This window comes from Cariama cristata, unplaced genomic scaffold (genome assembly GCF_000690535.1).
Source record: "Cariama cristata isolate BGI_N322 unplaced genomic scaffold, ASM69053v1 scaffold19651, whole genome shotgun sequence".
Taxonomy (NCBI): domain Eukaryota; kingdom Metazoa; phylum Chordata; class Aves; order Cariamiformes; family Cariamidae; genus Cariama; species Cariama cristata.
Window position 1 is genome coordinate 4,875 of NW_009597763.1, and position 1,057 is coordinate 5,931.

Consider the following 1,057-nt stretch of genomic DNA (forward strand, 5'->3'; position numbering starts at 1 on the left):
AGCAAGGGGTCCCCTCCCTGACACCCCAGCCCAGCTGGCAATGGTCCCAGCGAACACCCCACCAAGAGAACCAGCCTCATCCTCCCAGGGTCCCCACTCCATCCTCCCAGCAGGGCTGCATCCTGTTGGCAGTGGGCAGGGAGCTTGGGCAGCCCTAAACCTCACTCCTCCTCAGTCTCCTGACAATGCTGATCCCAGGGCAGCTGTATTTTCATTTTCTTCCCAGCTCCTCCCTGGCCATGTCCCCAAACTGCTCCGGCCCCAGGACTCACCTGGCTGTTCTCCACATCCCGCTCCTCCTCGTTGACCAGCAGCATGTAGGGTTTGTGTGGCAGCCCCGGGGCCTTCATGCCCAGGATGAAAAGCATGAACGTGCAGATGTAACGCAGCAGCCAGAAGCCGAACTGCACCTGGACAGAGAGCCAGGGGGTCAGCACCGCAGCTGGCCTTCAGCACAGCCTGGCCAGGCATGGGATGGGTATGAGCTGAGAGAGACAAGGGGAGCATGGCACAGACATGGGGTGCAGTGCAGCCAGGGGAGAGGGGACTCCCCACACGGCTCAGCAGGAGCCCCTGGCTGAGGACAGCACCTCAGGCAGTACCCAGACCCCTTCCTTCCTCCCTGCTGTGTCTGCCTCTGTGCCCTCCAGTTTGGGGTATCCCTACTCTGGGGGGAGCAGGGGGGTAAAGGGCTGTGGGGAGCAGGCAGACACCCTCCGCCTCTGCACCTGGGGCTGGGCCCGGCAGAAGCAGGAGCTGAGCCAGATGGGGGCATGGAGAGATGTGCGATACCTGGGCTCAGGGCCGAGACATGCGGCAGATGCGTGGGTACAACCCGGGAGCGTGCACGCCCTGGGCATGGCAGGGCACGGCATCCACACCCCACCCCAGCACCGCACTGCTGCAGCTTCTCCCCCCGCAAAGGGCCTCGTCCCCCTTCCCTGCCCACAGCCCCCGGCCCACCTTCTGGTTGGTGTCCTCCAGTGCCCACCACCACAGCGGGCTCCTCCAACACACCAGGGTCAGGTTCTCGGCGGCGAAGGCCAGCGCCCAGAAG

At 64.6% G+C, this 1,057-nt stretch overlaps 1 protein-coding gene across 1 annotated transcript in view; it reads right to left on the bottom strand.

Moving 5' to 3' along the window:
- The window catches only part of ABCB6 (ATP-binding cassette, sub-family B (MDR/TAP), member 6 (Langereis blood group)), a 5,900-nt gene that overhangs the window by 4,427 nt on the left and 416 nt on the right, over positions 1-1,057 (bottom strand). The window contains 2 exon segments of the mRNA XM_009709044.1: positions 202-410; positions 964-1,057. The exon segment at positions 964-1,057 is cut by the window's right edge and continues 15 nt beyond it. Coding sequence (XP_009707346.1) covers positions 202-410; positions 964-1,057 — 303 coding nt within the window.